General features: G+C 38.7%; 3 protein-coding genes and 1 pseudogene across 4 annotated transcripts; 3 read left to right on the top strand and 1 right to left on the bottom strand.

The window, feature by feature from the left end:
- Positions 1-7,220: 7,220 nt before the first annotated feature.
- On the top strand, positions 7,221-8,101 carry LOC122669241 (vacuolar iron transporter homolog 4-like). Of its 2 annotated transcripts, XM_043865957.1 has the most exons (2): positions 7,221-7,350; positions 7,415-8,100. In XM_043865957.1, exon 2 carries the CDS (start codon positions 7,479-7,481, stop codon positions 8,067-8,069), a length of 591 nt encoding a protein of 196 aa, XP_043721892.1. In that variant the 5' UTR covers positions 7,221-7,350; positions 7,415-7,478; the 3' UTR covers positions 8,070-8,100. The 2 variants fall into 2 exon arrangements, with proteins under 2 accessions (XP_043721892.1, XP_043721891.1); XM_043865956.1 differs by lacking the exon at positions 7,221-7,350 and having other exon boundaries at positions 7,386-8,101.
- A 3,809-nt stretch (positions 8,102-11,910) lies between these two features.
- On the top strand, positions 11,911-12,578 carry LOC122667261 (vacuolar iron transporter homolog 4-like). The gene is made up of 2 exons (XM_043863514.1): positions 11,911-12,026; positions 12,149-12,578. Exons 1-2 carry the CDS (start codon positions 11,911-11,913, stop codon positions 12,576-12,578), a joined length of 546 nt encoding a protein of 181 aa, XP_043719449.1.
- Positions 12,579-14,033: 1,455 nt separating this feature from the next.
- Positions 14,034-14,734, top strand: LOC122667255 (vacuolar iron transporter homolog 4-like). The gene has a single exon (XM_043863503.1). The coding sequence runs from the start codon at positions 14,034-14,036 to the stop codon at positions 14,712-14,714; it is 681 nt and encodes a 226-aa protein (XP_043719438.1). The 3' UTR covers positions 14,715-14,734.
- A 6,832-nt stretch (positions 14,735-21,566) lies between these two features.
- Positions 21,567-22,114, bottom strand: LOC122669198 (annotated as a pseudogene).
- Positions 22,115-26,744: the final 4,630 nt, after the last annotated feature.

Below are 26,744 nucleotides of genomic sequence, written 5' to 3'. Positions count from 1 at the left end.
ATCTTCACTTTTATTCCTAGAGAGGCAAATGTCGTTGCTGATTCTCTAGCTAGGAAGGCCCTGTCTACGGTGCGTTCGACAATTTGGCCACTCTCCACTCCGTGGTTACAGGGGATTTGTAATCTTTTTACCACATGCTCTTCGCATATAAATCAATAGATTTTCTTTTACCAGAAAAAAGAAGAAAAAACAAAGAGGGGAGCTGGGGTCCTCCAATGGGCTCCATACCTCACCCACGAATTTAGGATTGTTATTGTTTTCCCCGATTTATAATAAGTCCAAAATACCCTTCATTGTTTTTTGACATTTATCCTATCGGAATGGTGGCCGTTGGAGAAAGAATTCCTCATTCAAATATTCAATGTGGCTTAAGGAAAACCCAGTCTATTTTCATCGTGATGGAAGAAAACTTTCTCTTTTTCAGAAAAAGGGTTTTGGGAACACTTAATAGATATATAGTTTTTGGACAAAAGAATGCTACCTGGTCGTGTGTGACCCTTACGCCGGTGCGAGTTCAATGGGAGCATGCGTGCTAGTATGGGGGTGTTGAGATGTCTGCCTTTCTGTTGGGGTGGTGGCACTATGGTGCGTCATTTCTAGGGATGTAAACGGATTGGATTCGGATCGGATACAGATCGGATGTGCTCGGAGCCGGATATGCCCTGGCCGAATATAGATACCTCTAAACAGATTCAGATGGGGATCGGATTTGGATTTTCGACCATCCGTTTACATCTCTGCCTTGTGTAACTCGGACCTTCCTCCCCCTAACGGATACAATTCACTCTCAATCCATATCTCTTAAATCATGATTCTCTTTTCATTATATTCGAGAACTTGTTGAATCTTCAAAAACCTTCAAAATCATTATTTACTAAATTTTTCATTATTTAGTATTCGGATTTTTTTTCAGACGGATTTTAATTGGAATATTCAGATTATTTCCCAGATATCTCTAAACAAATACGAATGCCCTTAAACGAATACAGATACGGATTCGGATTCAGATTCGGATTTTCATTTACATCCCTAATCATTTCATGCCACCTATGCTTAGATGCAGGAGCTACCAGTCTGGTTGCGTTTTTCCCCACAAGCACAAGAAGGATGTTTTGACATCTGGCTATGACAAGACGTTTAGTGGATTCTGATCTGGGTCCATTAGACCAAATTTTCAAAATGGAGTGAAAGTCACGGGGCCATTGTTGTTCCACTTTTAAGTTTTAAGCCCACAAACACACTGTTCGCACTCCTTGCGAGAACTTTAATTTCAACTCTCTCAAACATCAATCGATGCATGAAGCTTGAAAATCTTGTTTTCCATATAGCTCATTAGCTCATCACTGTGGAGACGATTGCAGTGGAAAGTTGAGCACTCCCAGTACAGTCATTGACTTATTATAATTCTCCACCGGAATCCATAATTGAGGAGAAAAAAATTATATACCCATTCTTTATCTTGAACTTATAATTTGGGCTACCGAATCAACAGTCAAAAAGTCAGTAGGGGCCATGAAGGAAAGTGTCTCTATACTCCAATATATGTGTAAATCATGTCTCTATGTACGTGGGCAACTGTCTCTTCAAGACTCTCTCTCAGTCTCTTGTGTGTCTCTTCAAGAGATTGATTATCAATTTTCTTTTAGACATTTTATTTTAAATTTTGTTAAATAATTTTGTGAAATTTTTTTTTGATTTGAGCACGACTCTGAGGTACTCGAAAATGTATAATACATAAATACATGGCTACTAATGGATTTCATTGGGAGTTTTATTTTGAAGGCTGATTTGCATATTCTCGATTGCAACATATGGGGTGTTTAAGGTCTTGAAGACTATTCACCCAAAAAAAAAAAAAAAAGGGGTCTTGAAGACAGCATCATGTGATACGATTCAACCCACCATGTCATGTAACGTTTTTAAATTGTTAGGAAGATGAAACAAGAGATATTCACCGTCTATAAAGTCATATTGTTCATCAAAAAAAGAAGAAGAAAAATAAAAGACAAAAAGTATACCCGGTATTAATATTTGGAATGGAGCGTAATGGTATAGAGAACATAGGAAGCTGATGCAAGAATAATATCGTTTTGGTGGTTAGAGTTTATTTTTGCAAGTGAAAATGAAGGTGTAGGATATTAATGCTACGTTTGGTTTGGTTTTCTCTCACGACGAGGAAGGAAAAGCAAGAGAAATATTGGAAATATGATCGTTTGGATGTGTAAGTAAGAGAAATATGGGGAAAAAGTAATTACAATAATGGAATTCATCATATTTTTTCAAATGATTTTCTCAATACAACCAAAAATAAGGGGAGGAATTTTTTATTTTTTTATTTTTCCTTTTCTTTTCTTTCGTATGAGAAAGTAAACGAACACAGCTTAAGAGGTTAGGGAAACATAGGAGAGAGTCAAAGTTCTAAGCAAAACTAGTAATAGAGATTATGGTAACTGTACGTATGGGGACAACTAAAAGAGTTTTTTATTGTTACAAAAAAAAAACAGAGCATTTTTAAGAAGGGGTGATGTTCTATGCCTAGAACCTCACAGAGGCCAATGCTACGCCTAGACACATGGGGCGGCATGGGTAGCCATTTCGGTCAGTCAAGGGACCCCATGTGTCTGGACGCATCTTGTGCCCCCAGTGCAGAGAACGTTTTTTCTTTTAAGAATGTAAAAGTTGTATGTGTTTAATAATAAGGATTGTCTTATTAATGACCCATCAATTGGTGTATTTGGAACTTAATTGACATATTCTTTTGGTTGCCCCTTGTTCTATTCTCTAAAGTTCTTTAATTCAACAGAAAAATAAGACTTAAAAAATAGTTTGAATGTGTATCATATGTTATTCAATTCAGATCCTCTACGACACAACTGACCTAGCAGCCTGAGCAGCGTAGACACAGCCGTGTGTGCAATGACCGCCTTACCCCTGCTTGAGTGGGGGTAAGGCGGTCATTGCACTCGCATCTGTGTCTGCACCGTAGAAGATCTAGATCCTATGTTATTACCAAAAACTATCATTGTCTTGCATATTTGCACATTCTTTTAGGTACACATGAGAAATGATATGAATTACTCTCATTGAAAAAAATAAATGTGATATTAAAAGGATAAAAAAGTAAAATTATAAATTATTTAAAAAAACCCTAAACTAATATGAGTTAAGTTTGTAAACTAAAATGATACGTAGTTGCACGATAATTAGTGTGCGTAGAAACAGAGAGGAGAGAAGGGGTTGGGGGAGATTCTCATTTTGATGGAAATAAGAAGAATGGAAAATATCTAAATTTAATTGATACCATAATCACACTATAAGTAGTCAATTCAGAATAAATTCTTTAGGAAGGAAAGGAGTTGAACTGTGCTGGAGAAGAAAGAGGAAATGAAATTAAGAATAAGAGATAAATCCATATTGAAGAAGACAAGGGGCTTTTAAGAAGGATTTCCATGGAGAGAAGATGGGAGGGGGAAGCCACTTGAATGGGAGATTTTTGAAATATAAAAAAAAAAATAAAAAAGAAGAAGTTTCCCGTCACCACGAGGTGAAGGATTACCACCCTATCAATGGCCATAAACACCTGCCCCTTGTACGAATCCTTAGCCCTTCCAATTCGCTGCCCCCTCCAAATCTTCACATGAAGTGAAAATGATCATTCTATCCCCAACCCAAAAACATTGCTTAAGGTGGGATCCATTTTCCCTGTTAGAGGAATTGAAGATGCCCGCGAATTGGAGGTGATAATTATTCCACAAAAGTGGGGTTCACTACCCCCTTCTTATGCATAGTTTGAGGAATTGGAATTTAATAGGTCAAATCGGTTGATTTGATTTGAAAGATCCATTCTGATTCGTCCAAGTTTGATCTTAATTTTTTCTACCATTATTTTCTTCTTTTAGTTTATAAAATAGTAAAAAATCAATCAAACTTTCTTTTTATTACAAAATCTCGTCCATTGAATCCAAACCTTTAAAACAAAAAATTCTTGGCCCATAGTTCATACATCATGATACCTAAAGTTGATGGCACATTATCTACTATGAGATCTAGATTCCAAATTAACGGTTTATATGCACCATCATATATGGACCTAGACTTGCAGAAAGATAAATAACATTGAAAGGGCCTGGAAGGAATGAAGGATCCGGAATTCATCATTCCATTAATCCAATATTATTTATCAAAACCCTTTCTTAATTCTTAGTGATTTACTTCATTTGGTAAGTAGAGAAATAGACCGAGACCCCCAAAAGGCCAACAATCATTATGGGATTTGAGTGGGATATGTTGGAAAGGAGTGGATGAGAAAGAAACCAAGACCTTATTGGCTTGGAATTAGATAAGTTGGGCTGGTCATTGGTGGCCTTCTTGTGGAATCCACACTCCACTCCATTTAACAAACACATTTTATCTTATTCTCACTCAGCCTCAAGTGCTCTCCTATTCAGCAAACCATCTTCCTTCCTTAGCTAATCAAAGTGGTCAAATAGTAATATAAAAAAACATATATAGGGCCCCATCTATGGAATCCCTTAAGTCAAACAATCCACTAATCTGTGATAGTTTATATATATATCCCTTATAAGCTAAGGTTTCATTTGGGGTAGAGAGATATGCTAGGGCTTGTGCCTTGGAAAGTTGGAATTAAAAAAAGAAAAAATAATAAAAAAATGTCAAATTTTAATTATTAAAGAAATCAAAATGATTTTCCTTAATTAATCATTTTTATCATGCTTTCTAAAAAAAAAAATTTCTTGAAGCCCAAACATTGTAGACATATATATTGTCCACATCATCATCATTTAGTGAAGTTTTAATTTTTAGACCTATCCATTTCCACTCATATCAATATAAGATTTAAAAAATTGTTTGAAAAAGTCAAATTTACTTGGGGTTATTTGAAGAACAAAAGAAGAAAAAAGATAATAAATGATGAGTCACAAAATTTGACATGTAATCGAACTGGGCTTCACTATCTTTCCGGATTCCAAATGTCAAATTATTAGTCCACAAGATAGCAAAATTGTCCATGCAAAAATGATTGCCCACACAAATATGTATGAAATTTTATCCATTTTTAAGGTAGAGGTTTTAGATCATGCTTTAATTGTAAAGTTTCCAGTTGCATTAATTTTTCGCCATTTTTTTCGTATTTTTCTTTCAATCTTTTGGCTCATTATAATGATGGAAAACTAGGACTACTCGTCAAGTTACTCTAACAGAGCATCTTCACAACACTTTTTATTAATATGTTTTCCATTCTTTTTGGAAAAAGCGAGATCCTCTTTTTTATTTTTTTTAATAGAAAAGAGAATATTAATGCTATTATGGGAAAAAGGTCTCTGGGCTGACGACATAGGCTAAGCCATCTCTCTCTCTCTCCCCCTCCCCAACCCTATTGACAAACCATCTCCAGCTTTCCCCTTGCTGGCTGTCCTCTCTGCTAGCGTAGAGATCACTCTCCCTATCGTTAGATATTGGATTAGACGTAAAGACCATCTTGCGGCTACACATTGAAAGAGTTTATTTTACAAGATTTGGATCAATAATCCTTGTTTTTTTTCTTATTCATCCAAAAAAATAAAAAAAATCCTTGTTTACTTGTATAAATTACTCCTAATGACTCCCTCAAGAATTTTGATGAGATTGTCCTTGTTTATGTACCACAATCAACAAATATAAGGATAAAAAACCGTAATTTGGAGACTAAACAGGCCATAATTGAATTGGAACCAAGAAACTTAATTTGTTCGCGATGAATTGGTAATGCTAATGAGACCACCACTTCCACGGGCCTGACACTATAATTAAAAAGTTGCCTTAATTCCAAAATAACGAGGAAGCTTGGTGCATAAAAATCAAGAAGAACCATATATGCTGGAGTCTCAACCTTTCTTTTGGTGGCATACGATCATGCTTGTCTCTGCCTTTAGAACCCATTACACTATGATAGTGATAAGCATTTCAATCAACCAAAATGGGTTAAGCAATAAAAAAGAAAAGAAAAGCGAGTGCTGCTAAGCCTCCATTTTGCTAGGCCAGGTAAATGGTTCATTTATATTTGTCACATACATCTCGGATCGGATTGGCCAATTTTGGTCGGATTGATCGATATCTTCCGTAATTGATCCAATACACTTGTACAGACAAGGGTAAAAAGATTAAAATTTTTTGAATTCTTTACAAAAGAGAAAAAAAGAGGTAAATGTGTCATATTTGGCCCGATTCTAGGCAATCCCAATCCGATCCATCTAATTCGAAACACCTATTCGATCCCGATACCAATTTTACGAGCCATGCATTGGAACTCATCTAATGGTACACAGGTTGGTTCCATCATTCCCTATATCTCTATAAAATTTGAAATCAATTCAAATTTTATTAACGAAGAAATCACTTTGAAACAACCACCTTTCTTTCTTTTTTTGGGTAAAGCAAAAGAAGAAGTACGCACCCACATGCAGTTGAAACTTTCTAATCATACGCCATGGTTTTATGTATCGGTTCAGTATCGGTATTGACTGACTCGAATACCAATACCTTGATCAGAGCACGGTATGTAATAAGGGTAAAATTGTCAAAAATGGTCTGGTATTGATAACTTTGAGGGCAAAACCGTCCCATGAGGCTGATACATACCGACAACTATCCCACAGATTAAAATGGGTTGTGTAATTGTCTTGTGTCTTGTCATACAAAATAAAAGGGCAAAAGAACTCTATCCAGAAACAACAGAGTCTAGATAGGAAGGGATGGGTCTAGACATAGGAAGGGATGAAATGATCGTCCTACCTCTATGAAAGTTTAAAACCTCCTCCTTATTGATGCTTTACAGTGCACTCCTATTGGCCTGTGCTGGCGAATGGCAACACTAGTGGACAAAACACTCTCTCCCTCCACCCCCACCCCCATCCCCAAAAAACAAAAAAGAAAAAGAAAATAGAAGAAGAGCATTATCATTAATAATAGATTTTTGTTTTTAATTTTTAATTTTTAATTTTTGGGTTGGGGTGGGGTACCAACTACCAGGGGTTGATGTTGAAAGATACCAAAATAACAATTCCTGTTCATGATTCCAGACGGGTTTATAAATGAGAGTACCGTCACCCTAATCACATTGCACCATTCCAATATTCCATGGAAGAACACATCTGAGTCAATAAAATAATCCATCCCCATTTGTGCGGATCACTGTTTTTACAGTTGCAAGCTATCAAGCTCCTCCCCTAACTCCATAATTTTATAAATACCCTGCTTCAGGGCGTGTGTCTTCCACACTCCTTCCTATCTCTTCTTCTTCATCATATTCTCTGTGTTTGTACTTACTATTAGTTTTTTATTTTTCTCCATATTATTCTACTTCTCTTTGTTTCCGTTACTACTCCATGGCAGTAGTTGAACCACAACCCCAACCAGCCCTCTCTGATGCTAAACTAGCGATCTCCGTCGTCGTCGACGACGACGATGTCGAGAGACAGATGAGTGAAGAGCCCAAGGAAGAGTTCGACTACACCCAAAGGGCACAATGGCTTCGAGCTGCTGTCCTGGGAGCAAATGATGGGTTAGTCTCAACTGCATCGTTGATGATGGGAGTTGGTGCTGTTAGACAAGACAGTAAGGCCATGATCATCTCTGGTTTCGCTGGACTGGTCGCTGGTGCTTGTAGTATGGCGATAGGAGAGTTTGTATCTGTTTACTCGCAGCTTGACATTGAGATGGCTCAGATCAAGAGGGAGAATCAAAGAGAAGGTGAAAGAGAGAGCATTAATGAAGAGAGTGAGAAAGAAAGTCTGCCTAACCCACTACAAGCAGCCACAGCATCTGCGCTTGCGTTCTCCATTGGAGCCATGATGCCACTGCTAGCAGCATCGTTCATAAAGGAGTATAAGGTGAGGTTGGGGGTGGTTGCAGGTGTGTCAACCTTGGCTTTGTTGGTGTTTGGAGGGGTAGGGGCTGTGTTGGGAAAGGGCCCTGTGGGTAAGTCTTGTGTGAGGGTGTTGCTTGGTGGTTGGTTGGCCATGGCTATAACCTTTGGTCTCACCAAGTTGATTGGTTCCAGTGGATTGTAGGAATAGAGTTTTCACTACAATTTACACGTGTCTGAGTTGGATTTGTTGTTTGGTCTTTTTTTTTTTTGTTTTTTTTTTAATTTGGGTTACTGGAGGAGTGAATGTTCACCTTCCGTATGTGAACGACTCACAATCGTTCATTTGGAACATTCTCGCAGAATAGATTCCATCTGAACGACTATGAGTTGTTCTCGTACACTCACGTATATCAACATTCCCTACACTCAAGTTTGTCTGTTTTAAATTTTGCTACTTTGCTTTGTACTAGAACGTACGTATGACCATAATGTAAGAAAAAGGTTTGTTCTGTTGAAAGCCGTAAAGATGATGCTTTGTTTGCGTTTTATGTAAAGTTCTCTTTTTTATCTTCTCTTTATTCATCTTAAAAACATGGAACCCCACCATGTCTAGCCTCGCCAACTCCCACTGAAGATCTGCAACGCTTTCCTACTACTTAACAAAACATGGAACCCACCATGCATGCCCTGCCTTGCCAACTCCCACTCAAGATCTGCCACGGTTTCTTACAACTAAAATGGATCCTGAATAGTGGTAGCAAAACATGAAAAAATATGGAAGTCCTCCCGGATCCGAATCTCTCCAATGAGGAGTGCGCCCAATGGGCACCCAACGGTTGGATGTGCATCGAATGTGTGCCAATCAGCCCAGCCGTTGGATGACTCATAGGGTGATCTACTCATCAGAGACGATATCTATCAAAAAAAAAAAAAAAAAAAAAACAAACAAAGACGATTTGGATCTGGCCCTCACTAGGTAGAAACACTTTGAATTTGGATCGTCTATGGCGCAGCTGTCCGTCCTACCTATGCTGCGTAGACATAGTGTCACGCACAAACACCGCCTTACCCCTACCCAAGCGCCTTGCCTGAGTAGGGGTAAGGTGGTCTTTGTGCACGACCCTATATCTACATAGCACAGGTAGGACAGACAGCTGCGTCGTAGACGATCTGCATCCAAAAACTTTATAGTTTGTCTACTTTATTATCCCCTCTTGTTCCTTCCCGGCCCAATCCCCCTAACAGAGGCGCAATGACCACCCTACCCCTACCCGGGTGGGGTCCACCCCCCTTATTAGAGGGACTGACTGGCCCGGGCAGAGAACTGGAGGAGATAATTTTCCCATTAAAAGGTTCTTAATTTAACATATGCAGGACCCACATAGTGTGTGTGTGTGTGTTGACACATGAAAGAGTGACATTTGATCTGCTGTAGGTATGCCAAGTGGTAAAGTTAGAGATTATTGTAAAATTTGGGACTGTAAAACTAAATGCATGAGACTACTCTCAAGGTGTAAGTTATTGTTTGAATTATATTGATAAACATATGTAATATGCAATATAGTTTTTCCTTGTTTTCTTCTTTTCATCATAGTTGGAAAATCAGGATTTGAATCAAGGTGAGTTACTTGAGTCAAGTAACAAAAACATGAAACCTAACCAGGACTCATGAAGACTTATCCAAGTTTAGAAAATGATTAGACCAGATCCGAGTCAACTCGAGTCATGTGAAACTCACCAGATCTAGATTTTATTTAATTTTATTTTCTTGGATCCTATGTTATTCGTACACCATAAGTTTTGTCTACAACTGAACAAAACCATAGAATTGTTGTTTGTAGTCTTCAACATCAGTGAGAAAGTAAAAGAAGATGAAGAAAAAAATGACTTTGCCATGACCAGCTTTGACTTGTCACACTCACCAAGTTTTAAAAAAATGGCGAGTCCAGTGTAAAAACCTGGTTTCCCAAATATGTTTGTTTTATTATTTAGCGTGGAGTTTCAGTTTTGTTGTTCAAGTAAATATTTTTTGGGAAAAAGATTTCTGTGTGGGAGTGTGGCCTACGCCAGCACTCCCATGAATCTATCTCTCTGCTCCTCATGTGAAAAGACATCTCTGGCCCCTTGTTTTAAGGAGGAGAGAGATAGACACATGAGAGTGCTGGCGTAGGCTACACTCCCGTGCAGAAAATTGCTTCCCATATTTTTTATTCATATTTTCATTTTTTTTTACAGTGAATTAAAATTTGTTGTTGAGCAACTTGATTCATTTCAAATAGAGGGTGCAATGGATGAGGCACAGTTGGAAGTAGGCAAAGAGAAATGCTTTGTAAAGTTTATTTTTTTTTTGGAGGTAGGAGGGGTATCCGACTTTAGGCCGACTAAATCCCCCCTGAGCTCGTACATGACCCCCGCGACACGCACGAACCGGGAGCTTCTGGGCCCTAGTGAGCCTCAGGCGGGTGGCCCCAAGAAATTATGCAGCAGCGAAGGGCTTTGTAAATTTTTTTTGTCAACTATACAGTTGTATTTGTTCTTGACTCACTTGATTCAACTCCACTTTCTTGGTTGTGCCTCTCCTCCTCTTAGGGGTTTGCCCTTCCTGTTCGGTGTTGTATTTATTTCTCTCTTGTTCTGTCTTTCCTCTTCCTCTTTCCCTCAATTGGTGTGATTGTTTGTATCTCTCACCTTTGTTAAATATATTGGCTATATTGATCCAAAAAGGAAAAAGAAGCACCTACCCGTCCATGCATTCGAAACTTTCTAAATTACCAGTTAAGTAAAACAAATTAAGTGTGCTGTGCTACCCAGTCAGGCAAAAATAACTTTTTTTTTTATACTAATAACATAAAAGTAGAGTATCATAAATGGGGTGGTGAACCTTCATTGGCACTGTGGTGAAGGAAAACTCTCTCTTATTGATTTTTATTTTTTATTGTTACTGTTTTATGGTTGGGGTGGGGTACAAGTGTACAACTAGGTGTCGTAGATGTGGATCTGGCTCACCTCCAGCTGTGGCGTCAGGAGCTGGAGTATCCAGCCTAGCAAAAACAGGGGATTAATTTGATCATTTCATAGGGGGGCTACCAATTTGTTCGTTGGAGAGGTTGGGTTCTCAGATTTGGGGATTTTTTACATCCTAAACAAATTGAGCCCTAATGTGATTTGAGCGTTGATGGCTTGGATGAGTTTAAATCAATGGGTAGGTATATTTTGGGGTTTAAGATGGTTCAAATAGGTAACATGTGATTTTCAAAAAAATTTGAATTTTTCTATACTAGCCGTTGGATGACTGTCAAGCCAAGTGGCACAGTGACAGTTCGGTAATAGGATGAAAGTACAAGCTTTGGAAGTACAGGATCCAGATCCTAAAAGTAGAGTATCATAAATGGAGTGGTTTTCTTTTTAACTTTTAACTTTTGTTTATGGTTAGGGGTGGGGTTCCAGACTTCCAGGTACCAGGAGGTACCAGGGGTTGATGTTGAAAGATACCAGTAAGTTAATAATCCGTCAGGCTTCAGGGCGTGTCCATTTCTATCCCTTCCTACCACAGTCCTTTGATACGAACACGTATGGGCCTGCAATGGAATTGGCTGAAATGGAAGGGGGTAATGCCACTTCTAGGGGGCAACCTCCTAGAAATAGGGAAAGGAGAAGAAGAAGATAGACAGGGAAAGAGATGATATATTTCTTAATGCTCGTTACAACGATCCCCTTAATATATAAAGCCCTATCTAATGAAATTATCCATCTACCTTATCTGTTAATTACTCATCTAGCCTCAACAACTAATAGAATACCCTAAAGCCTATGATCGTATAGTCTTCCTCCTTATCTCTTCTTCTTCTTCATCTGAGATCGGATCATCTCTGTGTTTGTAGTTTTGCAATTCAATCTTACCAGTAGGTACTTCTCTTTGTTTCCTTTAGTGGTACTCCATGGCAGTAGTTGAACCAAACCCTCAACCGTCTCTCTGCTCTGATGCTAAATTAGCGATGATATCCCAAACGGCACAATGGTTTGGAGCTGTTGTCCTCGTAGCAATGGATGAGTTGGTCCGTAGTGCATCGTTGATAATGTTATTTGGAGCTGTTAGCAGCCAAGACAGCAAGCTGGCTATGATCATCTATCGGCCAACCCCCATTCTCTCTAGTATATGGTGATTGTAAATTTCGTGAATGAGATTACTCGAAGTTGGTCATTCATCATCTCTGCTTTCGCAGGGCCGATCTCATTGCCTCTAGTATGGTGACCGTAGAGCTCGTGTCTGATTACTTGCAGTTGGACATTGGGAAGGCTCAGATCAAGAGGGGGAAGCAAAGGGCCGGCAGTGCAATTAGAGAGAGCAGCATTACCGAAGAAGAAAGAGAGAAAACCATCAGTTCTGCCAAACCTAACACAGGCGGAGACAGCAATTGCGGTTGGGTTCTACATTGGAGTCACAATGCCATTGCTAGCAGCGTGGTTCATATGGGAGTTTATTAAGGTGAGGTTGGGGTTGGTTGCAGGATTATCAAGCATTGCTTTGTTGGTGTTTGGAGGGGTAGAGGCTCTGTTAGGAAGGGGATCTTGCCGGGCGGATCGTATGGGGAGGCGGCAACTCTTGTATTGTGTGAGGGTGTTGTTTAGTGGGTGGTTCACCTTTGCTATAATCTTTGGCCTCACCAAGTTGATTGGTTCCATTGGATTAATTGTAGGAATTGGGTCTTAATTCACTAGAATTTACCTGTTTGTGTTTTATGTAAAAGGATTTTCTTCCGTAGCACCATGAAGAATGAATGAGTTCGTCTCACTATTATTTTATTCTTGTAAATTCACTCTACACAAACTCCTTTCAGTCTTCGGCTCTCCTATCAGATGCAGATTAGCAAGCTCTGAAAGTGGAATCCCCACCCATCACCGACAACTGATTACTCCGGCGGCACTCTCTGGCCAACAGCAGAGGTGGAATCTCCCCCTCCACCCTCCGCTCTCTCTCTCTCCTCTCCCTCTCACGAACCCCACAGCCACCCTGTCCCGTGTTGTCTCCTTCCCCTGCCCCACTCCCAGCTCGTGCTCTTCCCTCCCCCTCCATCAACCTTGCAAAATCCTGAAATGTTCTGTTTCCCCTGTTCTTATTTCCTACATATGGACAAATAGCAGCTCGAATACGAAATCTGAATCCATTAACCCTCTCAAGGAAGGTACCCATTTATAGTAGTTCTCAGATTGCCTGAGAAGTGCACAGAGATACTGCAATATGGTCTACAAAAAGACTCAAATCTCCATTACTAACCAATTAAGACCAATGAAGAAATAACTCATTGCAAACCATTACGAAAACACCTCCAGATGTTTTTGGTTGTTCTTCCCAAGTTGTTGCATCAGAATTACTAAAATAAAATACAATAATGCTCATGAGAGAGACACAGAGAGAGAGAGAGAGAGAGAGAGAGAGAAGGGTCAGGGCTAGGGATGTAAACACATCAGATTCGGCTTGGATAGTGCTATATCCGCATCTGCATCCGATTAGCTTTCGGACGGATTCGGATAGTGCTAAAAGGATGCGGACACGGATACGAATCGGATATTTTATCCGTTTACATGTAAATATAGCTTTTCGGATAGCTATAGCCTATCCGTATTCGTATCCGTTTAGCTTTCGGACGGATTCGGATAGTGCTAAACGGATACGGACACGAATTTGAAAACGGATTTCGGCTATTCATTTACATCTTTAGTCAGGGCAGATGCTAAGTAGAGATTCCAATTTCTCGTTGAATTAGAATTTATCTTTCTTTTTACAATTAAAAAAAAAAAAAGTTTTAGAGAATCTAATGACCAAAATGCCCTTGTGACAAAAACCCACCAAAATTAAAAAGTAAAGTGATCAAATTGCCCTCATCTTTTCCAAATCATTTAGGTTTGAAACTGAAAATCAAAACCTAAACCATTTGGGGAAAATGAACCCTAAAATGGTAAAACATTTCTTTTCACTCTTACCATTTTTTATGAGTCCCAACATGTCATGTAAATATCTTAGATAGAGTTTCTATATGCTTTGGTTTCCTTCTGAGTCATCCACGTATGTAACCATCTAAAGTTATATTATATAAAGAGTGAGAGACTCAAATAGTTAGTTAGTTCACATTATTCTACTTCCCTTTGTTTCCTTTGGTAGTGCTACATGGCAGTAGTTGAACCACACCCCCAACCGGCTCTCTCTGATGCTAAATTACGTTTATCCGCCGGCGGCGATGTTGAGAGACAGATCATGAGAAAAGAGCCCAAGGAGGAGTTGTACTACTTCATAAGGACACTATGGGTTCGAGCTGCTGTCCTCGGAGCAAATTCTGGTTTGGTCTCTTCTGCATCGTTGATGATAGGACTTGGAGCTGTTAGACAAGAGAGCCACGCCAATATCATATCTTGTTTTGCAGCGGTGATCGGCTGGATTGTAGCGTGCGTGTCTGATTACTTGCAGTTTGACATTGAGATGGCTCAGATCTGGAGGGAGAAGCAAAAGGAAGGTGCAAGAGAGAGCACTAATATTGAAGAGAGCAAGAAATTAAGTCTGCCTAACCTAATAAACCTAATAATAAAGGCGACGATAGCATATGTGATTGTGGTCTCCATTGGAATCTTGTTGCCATTGCTACCAGCGTTGTTCATAAGGAAGTATAAGGTGATGTTGGGGGTGGTTGCAGCAGGGGTGTCAAGCTTTGCTTTGCTGGTGGTTGGAGTGGTAAGGGCTGTGTTGTGGAGGGCCGCTGTGTGGAGGTCTTGTGTGAGGGTGTTGCTTGGTGGTTGGTTGGCCATGGTTATGACCTTTGGCCTCGCCAAGTTGATTAGTTCCATTGGATTTTAGGAATAGGGGTTTTCACTAGAATTTACACCTGTCTCGATTGTATTTGTTGGTGCTATTTTTTTGTAAAAAAAATTCGGATACATATATATATTTTAAATGTCTCATTCATGTTGATGCTCTTGGGCGCAACCAACAGGAATCTTTTGGCCAACAAACAAATGGGGCGCTGTTCTCTGTGCCGCAGCGCAGCATGCCCCAGGCACATGGGGGTGGCACAATGACCACCCTGCCCCCCTGCACAGGCTGCCCATGTGCCTGGGCGTAGGCTGCGCTGCGTCGCAGAAAACTTTCTCCCCAAACATATATAATAGGAAAAAGAATGCCATGTGGCCAGTGTGACTCCTACACACACAGTACCACTGGATGGTTTTCTTGTCAATCTCACCGTCACTATCACTCTCTATTTTCATGTCATCATCAGTATCTCGATCATAATCCATTTATAAGCTAAGATGATTACTCTCTTTCACCTATCTCTTAAATATTCTTGAATTACAAAAAAAAAAAAAAAAAAAAAAAATCGTTAATACAAAGCAATGTGCATACTTGATGTAACAAGAAAAATCTACAAACGAAGAAATAAGTAAAAAACAATCTTCATAAAATTGATTGCTATATCTAATAAAAGCAGGCCAGCCTGCCTCTTTGACAAAATTTGTCAAGATTGTGGCCCCTCCCCTATTTATCTAATTAGATTGGTTGAACTCTCAATCTGAGTTTTAGAAGAGGTATCCTATACTTGGAGATCTATCCCTTATGCTATTAACTAGAGTCTCCTAAGATTCTCCCATTATTATTATACATAATAATAATGGCTTCCTATAAGCCTCTCAAGGTGGAATCAATTGGGACTCAGAATTTTAGAGGAATGTAGCCATCAAAGTAACTTGATGAAAATCTTCTTTATCACATTATGGATGGATCTACCACAAACTGGAAAAAGTCTAGCATTCCTCTCTTTCTAAATGGTCCAATAACTAAGGTTTTTATAAAAAGAATCCATGCCTAAACTACATTGATTGCAGATAAAACCAAATATAGATATCTTTAGAACTTCCAATAACGATACTACATCTCAATTATAAAAGTAATAGCTGAAAGAAAACAAGCTGGAGTACATCTAAGACAATGGTTAAATAGTTTGGGAAAACTGTCCGAATCAAATAATTTTACAAATGCCCATCCCCAAGGAAAACTGTTTCATTGCATTAGAATTTACTTTCTGAATTTCCAATTCACAGATTCAATCATGAAATGGCTACTTGTTTCCCAATCGATGTACATTTTTTTTGTTAGACAATCAATGTACATTTGAGGTTCTAAAATCCAGAGCAATACAGCCATACAAGAAATATCACTGGAAACAGAAGTTTAAGAGAGGAAAATGAGAATGCCCATTAATCTACATGAAGAATATTTTCCTATTCCTTCCTGGATTACTCAAGTTCAAGCACTTTTTTTCCCTTTGTTTACTTGTTTCTTCTAATTTTCATGGAGAAATTTCATTGAAAGATAAGTAATTGAAAAAATAAAATAAATAGACAATATTATGTGGGGGATTAAGTGATTCTGCAATTATGTTTCTCCTCAAATATGTTTGGGTCTCCAACAACTTTAGACCTATGGAATAGAAATCATTTAAAGAGCGAAAAACACTAGCAATATGACGTAGTAAGTTATGAGTTACAACTATTGATCCAAAGAACCCAATGCGGGGCCTCACGGTGTAAAGAAGTTGGAACCAGTGTATCAAGCGGCAAGATTGAATGTGGTAGGCTATACTTTTGATGTACTAGCATATTTTCATCCAGACAATCCCATTATCAGGTATAGTTATGATGTACTAGCATATTTCCTCTGTCTATAAAAAAAATTACTATAATAATGCATGTGAGGAGGATAGTGTACACCTTCGGCTCAGAGAACCTTATCCAAGAAAACAAAAACAGAAAATAAACAAGGAAAAGAAAAAACTAACTGCGTGAACTGCAACTCCTTCCCCCCCCCCCCCTTCAAAACAAAAAATTCAATGAACATTTTCATACAAGCAATAGGTAGGCACAAGAAAGTGGTGAATCAACCACAAGCAGCAAAAGAGAAGGATCAACTCCACTTCAACTCATTAATAGTTATCTCAATACACTATCATCCCTTTGTCCCCTCACTCCCCTTCGAATTGGCTTTCAAAGTTTTTGGATTTAGTAACCTCCTCCCAATGACACTTTTTTTTTGTGTGTGTGTGGGAGGGGGGGGGGAGATGAGGTAGAAGAAAAGAATATAGAAAGTAACTGAATCCAAGAAAGTTACTAAAAGACTTGCTTTCTAATTTTCGACCTGAAACTCAAATCTAATAAATTTCTAATTCGCTTGCAATTTTAGCAACTCCGGTAAAAGCATTCCAAGTACCCTAAAAAAAATTCAGGAAAAAATACTGAATAAACACTAAATGGACAAGTATTTGGACCTGGTTTTGACAGATTTATGCCTACAATAACCACTTGGACTGGAAGTTACAGAAGCATGAGGGCATGGGTACCGAAGCATCAATCTATGCAATTACAGAATACAACTCTGGTGAACTAAAACAGTACAAAGAGAGAGAGAGAGAGAGAGAGAGAGAGAGTAGTTCCCTTAGCTAGCTAGGGGCAAGGTAGTCAAATCCACAAGCAAATAAATATAAGAGGAATTAATGGAGGATTCAAGGACTGAAACAAGGGCGTGGGGTGGGGAGACCATGTGACCCTTTTCACCATTAAAAGAAATAAAGAGAAATTCTATTTATAATTTTTTAAAAAAAATTGAAAATACCCCAAACTCTCTCTCTCCCTATGTGCTATTTATATAATCGAAAATAGAGCATTTTACACTAAGACAGACTCGGCTACTACTAGTTAGCATCTGGGCTGGTTGGTGGTGTATACCCATCACTCACTTCTGCTTCTTCGTCTGGTCTTTTTCTACTAATACTACTTGGGAGTCTTGGACTTCTATGGCCATGGGCATGGGTATGTGTAAAACAGAGTACTCTGCCTATGTCTCTGTTAATAAAGTCTCTGGTAGAGCTCTCTTCTATTGGCTCACTGAAGCTGTTCATCTCCCAGAATCCAAACATTTGGTCATTTGGCTCAATGGGGGTCATTCTCCCTCTCTCTGTTTGTGTTGTTGGTGTGTGTTTAGGGGAAGGTGGTCCTACTGTTTGTTTTGTTTTTTTAATTATTTTTTTGAATGTGTCTAACTGTTCTGCATTTTTCTTGTTCAGATTAATAAACTACAATCTATTTTTCGTCAATGGGAACATGTACGTTTGAATGAAGGAGAGCACATCCATCTCATGAAGGAGTTGTGTTGTTGGTTGTGAAAGCATTGAATGGCAGGTATTACAGCCGAAGGTGAAAAAATCACCTATTTTTTGAATTTCTAGCATATTTTGGTTCAAACTGTTGTAGACTGCCACTTAAGATTGGATGTACAAAGGCAGAAACGAATTAAAGACTAAATCAAAAATCCAGGTGTAAAAACTCACCTGAACAGGAACCCTAGACAAATCTTCGGTTTACACCTGAAAGAAGAACACCCAAATTAGAACTAAAACCCTAAAAAACAAAAAATACAAACTGCAAACTCCATGTTCTAGGACAGAGAAACAGAGAGAAAGAGAGAGCACAGATGCAAAATGGGTATGAAATAGCAGAGAGGGAGTGACAGAATCCGACAGAGAGAGATGAAAAGAACAATGAGATTTAGGAACGGCATACCCAGGGAGCGAGAGAATCGCGAGACACTCCTATTCTTTCGAACGGTAGCAGAGAGGGCGGTATAGAGTCTGAGAGTGAGATCTGATCTTGCTCTCTTCTTCCCTTCGCGAGACACTCCTGTTCACCCTTCTCTTCTCAGTCGCGAGAGAACGCAAGTCGCGATAGCCAGGTTTTTCGATTTAGGGCACATAGGTATGATCCTCTAGGATTATCCTATTTATACCTAGGCTATAATTTGTAATCCAAATCTGAGTTCTCCTATAAAGGTGAACTCAGATGAATGATCTAATATAGTGTAAAATGTAGAATTACATAATTCTTGTCGTCCGTTGGAATTAGGATACCAAACGGTTTAAAAAATTCAGAATCATGGTCCAACAGAATGATGTTCGGTCGATTTACACAACCAAACGCAGTCTAAAGACATCCAAACTGAATAACCTCTCTATAACAACTTAGCATGTGATTGTTGCTGAGTCAGACGTATGGTGATCATCAGGTGCCCCAAACATCATATTTATGAAAAAATGTGGTATCCAAACATAATTAATTAAAGGGTAATTTACACATATCACCCCTGAGGTTTAATGAAAATATAATTATATCATCTAATTTTGGATAATTCTGTGTATCCCTTGATGCAGCTGGTTACTTTGCAAAGTTGTACGTTGATCAGTTATTGCTAGCTCCGGTAGATCTTTAACACCAATATATCTCTACTCTCAATTATAAGCTTGACAAACAATCCTTGATATGATTTTTTGGGGTTTTTGTTATCACTTGTTATTTTATTTGGTCTGCTAGAAACAACGTCGTGCTTGGTCTAGAGAAGGCAGACCCAGTCTGGGTTATGAAGAGTATTGAAAAATGGATTGTTGATTTAGACTTATCTCCCCCCTCATTTTCGTCTCATGATGTTCTTTCTCATAATGAGGAGGAGTTGATCTTTTCTACTTTTTCCCATTTGTCGAAATTTAATTACCTTGTTTTAATCTGTGCAGGATATCAGATACCAGGAGTGAATTCAGTAGGATGGTCTTATATATTTTTGTTAGATGGCAAGTTTGCTTTGACTGCTACAGGGAGTTTTAATTCGTTTCGTCATATGGAACCAGAATTAGTTAGTATCCGGACAGGTCTCCAGCATGTGTGCAGTCTAGGGATGAAGGTGAACGAAGTGTGGTGTTCTAATCAACGGATTGTTGAGTCTCTTCTAACTCCAATACATACTCCTTGGCCTTGGCCACTGCTCAAGGAATTTATGTACATAAATACCATAGGGCAAGACATTACATTTAGTACTAAGGGGGATCCTTTCTGTTTTGCGGTGGCTTATAACCTAACTAATTAAAAATGCTCAAACAAGGAACTACACCTATGTATCTTCTGCCTAGTTATAATATATTTTCTTTTCTCATTAAAAAAAATAAAAAAATATATATCTCTACTCTCTCTCTCTCTCTCTCTCTCGTTCACCAATTTAGTACCTTGGATAACTGCAACTCATCTTCCCCAATCAATTTAGGGAATATGAGTAGCAGGTTTTATTTTTTGGTAAGGGCAATTTTGTCAGTTCACATCATATTTTTAACATTGTTAGTCATAAACTGACGGAATGGGTGTATGTGTTAATGTTTGAGAACCTCAAAGGGATACGCAAAGGGGGATATAATTATTTTCGTTAAACCTTAGGGGTAATATGTGTAAATTACCCTAAATTAAACATAAGATATCTTAGGTACAATCTTTCTAAACGTTATGTACCCTAAGTATAATTTAGGCATAATTTCTCTAAAGGTTACATACCCTATGTATAAGCGTATTTTTGTATTGTTCTTGCAATTCATTGTTTCTTCCTTGAGAGCATGAGCAAATAATTATAAATAGAGATCATTTGAATAGAAATGGACCAAAGACTAGAGCACAAAATCACAAATAGCCTAAAATTTGTTGGGGAGGTGGGAGGTGGGAGGTGGGGGGTGGGGAGTGAGAGATCCTCCTTCACTATGATTTGGGTCCTCTGTAGCACGACACAATGTGTAGTGCATTATCGGACAGCTCACAGTGCTTGGGCACGTAGCCCAATACGGGCTGCATGCCCAAGCACTGTAGGTCGTGGGATATGTGCTACACTCTGTGTTGTGCTACAGAGGAGGCCAACGCCTTTCACTAGGCCATAATCATATTTAAAAAATTCATGAAAAGTTTGGCAAAAAGTAGGTTCTGCAATTTGAAAATTAATTGAATGGCATTATTACTTTATTATCTCTCTTCTTGCCATGGTTTTAGTGCACGGTATCGGAACAAGTATCGGCAACATGCAAAACCAATATGATACCGATATAGTATCTACCTGGATTGGTAGTATCAGACAAAGTTACCCCTAAAATTTCTTAAAAAATGAGTTTTCTGAACATTTTACTCCTTGTCGTACTGTGCCACCGATACGGCATCAACACAGTATCGATATCAATGACTATCAAAACCAATACATATCATCCGATACAGGTGATACGATACCGATACTTAGAATCATGGTTCTTGCAAATATTGGATAATTGGAGAATTTTTAATCCGGAGCCCTTGTCAGTGTTTAGTGTGGAGATTGCCACTTCTAGTTAAATGTTATGGGAGAATGTTGTTTGTGCCGCAGCTGCGCTGCTGTACAGAGAACAACGCCCCGTTTATTATATAGTTAAGAAACCATCGGACTTTTTTTTTTGGGAAATTTACACATACCACCCTTGAGGTTTGACGAAAGGATATTTTCACTCCCCAGTTTTGAAAAATTCTGTGTACCCCCCTGAGGTTTGCAAACGGTAACAAATAAGCCCATTCCGTCAGTTCATGACTAACAGTGTTAAAAATAAGAGGTGAACTGACAGAATTGCCCTTACAAAGAAAAGAAAAAAAAAAAATACACCTGCAACTCATCTTCCCCAATCGATTTTGGGGAAAATGAGTTGCAGGTTTCAAAACCCTTTCAACCCTTAAGGAATTTATCAAAAGTGTTTTAGCTTGAAGGATGAGAAATCCAAGAAAATATATAGTTTGTCAACAATGACTTACAATATAAAATGGATCAAAATTATTTTATTTTTCCATCCACCGCGGATATCAGATTCCTACAACTACTCAACAAAGTTGAGCAAAAACGGATGATCCAATCATTACATTCTGGACACAATAACCTAGAACTAGCCAGCCATTGGATGGTTTGCAATATACTCAATAGCGAGGGGGCAGGAATTAATTTTATCAGCCTCCTTATTTGGAATCTACAGCTTGAACTCTTCCTCTAAAGCCATTACAATTTCAACAGTATCCAAGCTATCCAAGCCTAGATCTTTCTCGAAATGGACATCAGGGGTTACCTTAGAAGGATCGACCTTGGGGAAGCACTTGACAACATCGAGAACTCTCTCGATCACTTCTTCCCTCTCAAGATGATCGGTTCCATGGGATGACATTGACCGAATGGAGTTGCAGAGTTTCCACGCTTGAGATCCCAATCGATCTAATGCCGCAGTTTGAACTGGGACTCGAATGTGGTGGAGAATCGCAGCTCTCAGAGCCATCTCTCTCTCTCTCTCTCTCTCTCTCTCTCTCTCTCTCTGGCTCTCGCTCTCGTTCACGCCCTTGATCTCGACCCCCTTTAAGGAATTTAGGGTTTCAAATTGGGAAAAATTCCCAAATCAAAACCCTTTTGCGCATCAAAGTTTTGATAGCCAACTCGATCGATTCTTGACTGGAATCCAAGAGAGGGAAAGGCAGAATGACATCAGACGTTGAAAGGGTTTTGAAATCTGCAACTCATCTTCCCCAAAATCGATTGGGGAAGATGAGTTGCAGGTGTTTTTTTTTTTTTTTTTTTTCCTTGTAAGGGCAATTCCATCAGTTCAAGTCTAATTTTTAACAGTGTTAATCATGAATTGACGGAATGGGCTTATTTGTTATCGTTTGCAAACCTCAAGGGGTACACAGAATTTTTCAAAATTGAGGGGTGAAAATATCCTTTCGTCAAACTCAGGGGTGGTATGTATAAATTTCTCTTTTTTTAAAAATTTTTTGTAATACATCAGACTTATTTGTAGTCAGCTTGTATTTCCAACTTCTTTCGTGTATTGGAGTTTGGGGAGGTTAGAAATTAATGTTCTGATCTGACGGGTAGAAAAAGAAACATTAATGTTCTGCAACAAAGCAAGGAAAGGACATTAATATTCTGACGGGCAAAAACGAAACATTTATGTTTGCAACAAAGCAAGTCTCATCGAGTCATATTTAATGACGTGAGTAGCAAGACTGCATCAGTCTGTGTCCCGACTTTTGGAGTTGTGGCCACGTCAGCTTTAAGCCAGCCTCACTTCCAACGTCTTGTTTAGTGATCTCATATATTATGGAATATGGAGAGAATAACGGAATGGGCGATTTCACGATTGTAGAAAGAATGATTGCTCTCTCCAACGGCTCTTGGACTTTTTTTCGGATTCTCTTGATTCTTATAGGTCTGTGAGTTGGAAACAAAACATACATTAGAAAAGAAGGGCTGAAAAACACAATCGTTAATGGAACCCCAAATCCAAGAGTTCATCATAAGTTGCAGGCTCGAACCCAATACCGGCTTCTTAAACTGTGCTCACTATAGAGTAGTAAGTCTTTGATGAATACCCCCGAAAAAATAAATTCATTTTCCCCTCCCTCTTTTGCTTTGATTCATCTTTTTTTCTCAAATGGTATACCATATACGGATATATTTTTATCTTTCGAATTTTTATCACCTACGATTCCTCTGTTTGATACGATTTCATAACACCTCTAATAAAAGGAGGTGGATCCCATCAGGGCAGTGTGTTTGATCAGAGATAAAATGATCATTTCAGCTCCTCATGAAAAGAACCGTACAACCATATCGATCAACAATCCTCAAGAGATAAAGGTCCCCCGCCCCCCTCTTATTAGAGGCATTAGAGAACTGATTTCTTCACAAAGGAGCTAAAGGAGAAAAATTGGTAAAAGGCCGGTGCAACAACCCACCACCCACCCATGTGACCCAACCTTCCCATGTACTCAGTACGATTCCTACAACCTCAGTTTACGACTTTAAATTAATAGGTCTGTAGAGAAGCCCTCCATGGCCCGTGATCTGATATGTTTTGATCCAGATTTCGTTGAAGCCCCACCATATACATTGTGATACTTGATAGGGAAGGGAAGACTAGACTAGAGCTATGAAGGCCAATTAAAAACGAGTTTAATTATTGTAGCAAACTCATGATGGTTTGCACAATTTGCACGGTCGTAACTCTTAATGGGGGTGGGTCGGGTCCCACTCTCATTAGGACCTCCAGGATTTTTAGACATTGAGCATAGTAGTGGTTTATAAACTTGTGGAATCCAGATATAGAGAAAGAAAAGAAAAGGGTTTGGATCTCATTATATAATTACTAAAATACCCTTTAATGATTCAAATTACTGTCTAATGGACTTTTTAGTTTTTCACCCTTAATCAAAATGACCTAAATTATGAATTTCTAGATTGTCATTTCACTTGGACTATTATTGTGTTGTTGTAATTTTATTTATATATTACGATTTTTTATGAACTATATATCATGGAGGACCTAGACTCGCAGAAAGTTTTTTAACTTTGAAACGGTTTGAAAGGAACGATCCATGCATAGATGATCTGAACATCCAATTAATGAAAGATAAAAGATTATTTATTTAAATAAAATAATCCTTTCTTAGTAAGTTTACCCCATTTGGTACCGTAGAATAGCGATCCCAAAAAGCCAACAGTTATTATGAGATTTGAAGTGGGATGTTTGAAAGTTTGAACTTTGAAAAGGTAGCGTGTCTGAGAGAGCACAGAAGACCTCGTTCTTATTGGGTTGGAAGTGCCACACTCCAAAAAGAAAGCTTTATTACTTTCGGAGAATACTTAAAAAGGATGGTCCAACTGAGATGATCCCTGAAAATGCCATTTTTTGACGAGGTAGGTTGATATTCCATAGTTTCAACCAAAAAAAAAGATTAATACTCCATAGCTTATTTAATGGTTGAGGGTCCCCTTAGCTGGGATCAGGCCTATCTTGACCCTGACTCAGGGCCTAAATAACTATGAATAATAGTTTTTATTTTTTAATAAATAAAAAAATTTCTTCAGGGTTGGATTGACCCGAGGTCTCAATCCTGACCCGACCCGACCCTGACTCAGGGCCAAACTTGCAGCCCTAGTTAAGAGAGTGATAACAGAAGATGAGGGAACCTACAAGGGGTCAAATATGGTACCCAAAGGCTCTACTTCTTGGAAAACAATTAAATGTGGACTAGGTGTCGCTAAGGAGACTTGAACCACCGATCAAGCGCCTGACGTAGTTCTCCAAAGGGAGTAGCGAACCACCACGGCAAGCCATGGATCGACAAGATATGCCTACTTCTATTTTACATGTAAAGAGCAAGTACGGGCAAGGTTTCATTTGGAAGAGGAAAATATGACCCACCGTTGATCATCTCACCCTCCCATCTTCATATTTCATTGGTTTTGGGACCGATCTTCCAACCGGGGAGGGATTGAGATATTGGTCTCGGTCTTTGTGGATACCGATATGGATTGGCTGGTATCATCCTAGATCAGTCAATTTTAACCATATTATTCATTAATAATCAAATTTTTTTTTAATGATTTTTACCCTTGATCCGATATCCAATTCAGGATCGGTCAGGTACATGGTTCTAAGTATTGGTATCATATCGCTTGTTTCGGGTGATACGTATCGGTTTTGCCAATCACAGATATTGATACTGTGTCGATATCGTATCGGTAGCATGGTACAGACAAGGGATAAAATGGTCAGAAAACTCATTTTTAAAGGAATTTCAGGGGTAATTTTGTCTGATACAATCAATCCAGGATGATACCGTATCGGTATCATATCGATTTTGTGTGTTGCTGATACCCGTTCCAATACCGTGCACTAAAACCATGGTCAGGTATCGATATCGATACGATTTGGTTGATTTGATACTAATACCTCAATCCATGTTTCAAACAGTTCCAGAATTGAAAGACTAGTTTGGAATTGGCTAGAATCGAAACTGCCAAGACCTGTTTCAAATTTGCATAACCAGACATGTCCTATGGGGATCTGCTCCTTGTTAACTCTTTTCCATCCTTGTAGAAAATCAAAAAGTTCTGCCTCCATGGGATCTTGTACACTTAACCTGCATCTATTAGAAAATTCTAATTATCTATTAAGACGTTAAAGTGCCATTGGATTAATTTTGTTATTGGGAGAAAGAATGGCTACCAAGTCTAGTGCGGCACTCGATCCCTACGCCTAGACACATGGTCCCGTGAAATGACTGTTGCATACCTATAGAAGGCACAAATCCCTGGGGGTACGACGGTCATTTTTGGTGACCCTATGTGGGCGTAGGGACACGCACTGATTCAGATTGGCTCGTATCAATCAAGATTGATCGATTTACCCCCAAATTTCAATTAAAATGATTATAATTTTTACCCTTGGATCGGTGCCACATCGGTGAAGAATTGTTATCGGCTTCTACCAATATTGATACAAATCGGTCAATTCGATACCGATTCTTCAAACCATGGATGCTCAGTAGCACTAGGAAAAAAAAAAAAAAAAGAGTATCATCCCACAGACCTCACGCCCCAAATCACTTTACTACTAAAAGGTGGTGTTAGAATGAGAGGTGTACTTGAAGCTCAAAGACTTTCTTTTTATTGACTCTTGTTTTATTTTCAAAAGTTCATATAAGGGTATAAAAGGTTTTTCATGTATAATTTGAAATTGACATGCATGTGAAATGATACTATACCCTAATCAACAGTTGTATGCATCATGGTGTTAGTGCATGGTATTGGATCAAGTATCGATCATCTACAAAACTGATACGATACCCATACAATAGTGAACTAATTTGCCGTTGATTCCCTTTTAAAATTGGATTTTTTTGACAATTTTACCCCTTATCCTTACTCTGTCACCAATAAATTATCGGTATAGTATTGGGATTGGACAATAGCAAAACCGATACGTATCGGAATCGAACAGTAGTAAGACTGGTTCAATTTTACCCCTTGTCAATCCCATGTATTAACATAAATGTTCTCTTAAATGCTCTTTAACCTCATATGATATGACCAACAAATTAATAATAAAAAAAAATCAAATGGATTTCGATTTTATCCAGACGATCTTGGCCAGGCTTGTCAGTGTTTTTGGTTGACTAAATTATTACCCTA

Source organism: Telopea speciosissima, chromosome 7 (assembly GCF_018873765.1).
Source record: "Telopea speciosissima isolate NSW1024214 ecotype Mountain lineage chromosome 7, Tspe_v1, whole genome shotgun sequence".
In the NCBI taxonomy this organism is placed as follows: Eukaryota; Viridiplantae; Streptophyta; class Magnoliopsida; order Proteales; family Proteaceae; genus Telopea; species Telopea speciosissima.
This window is presented reverse-complemented; position numbering and strand designations above follow the sequence as displayed.